This window comes from Halyomorpha halys, unplaced genomic scaffold (genome assembly GCF_000696795.3).
Source record: "Halyomorpha halys isolate HHAL.00 unplaced genomic scaffold, Hhal_1.1 Scaffold755.1, whole genome shotgun sequence".
Classification (NCBI taxonomy): domain Eukaryota; kingdom Metazoa; phylum Arthropoda; class Insecta; order Hemiptera; family Pentatomidae; genus Halyomorpha; species Halyomorpha halys.
This window is the reverse complement of record NW_027108003.1, coordinates 685,894-686,649: the sequence shown is the minus strand read 5'-3', so window position 1 is coordinate 686,649 and position 756 is coordinate 685,894. Positions and strand designations below refer to the sequence as shown.

Sequence of the window (756 nt, the reverse complement as noted above, 5' to 3'; positions counted from 1 at the left end):
TTTAGTAATTAAATTTGAATGTTCATTTTATTTTAGATCAGAAAAAGTAGGTCAGTGTGACTGTGAAGGCCCCGGTAGGCCGCCTAAACCTGGAGATGTCACCAAAACAAAGAAGCCACCTATGCCCTCTCCTGCTCTTCAGAATCAAAACTTTGCCAATTATGATGTTCCAAAGACGATTTATCCTCAGATAGCGGTAAATTGATTTGATACTATATTTATCTATTTAATAATTAATTTAATTTTAAATGTAAAAGAGATTTAAATAAAAAGAGGTGCTTTTAATTTTCACTATTAAATTTACTATTTATAAAAAGTTGATTGAGCTAAATTAATTGTAAAATATAAATATGAAATTTGAAAAAAATTCATCCTACAGAAATATAGTAGCCATCATAAAATAGTACTCTAAAAAAGTATTGCATTGCAAACTGTGGCACCACATCTTAACTCACTGTTCATCCATGAAAGGTTAGGAATTCTTTATCTGTTATTTTACAGTTTGTTGTTATAAAATAAAGGTTCCTTTAACCAATTAATAGTAATTATAGTTCAGTTTTATGACTTAAAATATCCTAACGTTAACTAATAAATCAATTACTCAATACTGATACATTAAGGTATCAATTGTTCATTTATAACTTATGATTATTTACTTTATTGGCTTAATTTTTATTACTTTTTCTTTTCATTGTGTAGAATTTTTGAAAAATGTTCTACTGTTTAAAACTAAAAATATGTCAAAAAAAAAGTGTA

The 756-nt window shown here is 26.3% G+C and overlaps 1 protein-coding gene across 1 annotated transcript in view; it reads left to right on the top strand.

Moving 5' to 3' along the window:
• The window catches only part of LOC106685916 (uncharacterized), a gene marked incomplete at its 5' end in the record, with an annotated part of 22,974 nt that overhangs the window by 9,054 nt on the left and 13,164 nt on the right, over positions 1-756 (top strand). Inside the window, 1 exon segment of the mRNA XM_014428919.3 lies at positions 37-196. Within this exon segment, the coding sequence (XP_014284405.3) occupies positions 37-196 (160 nt within the window).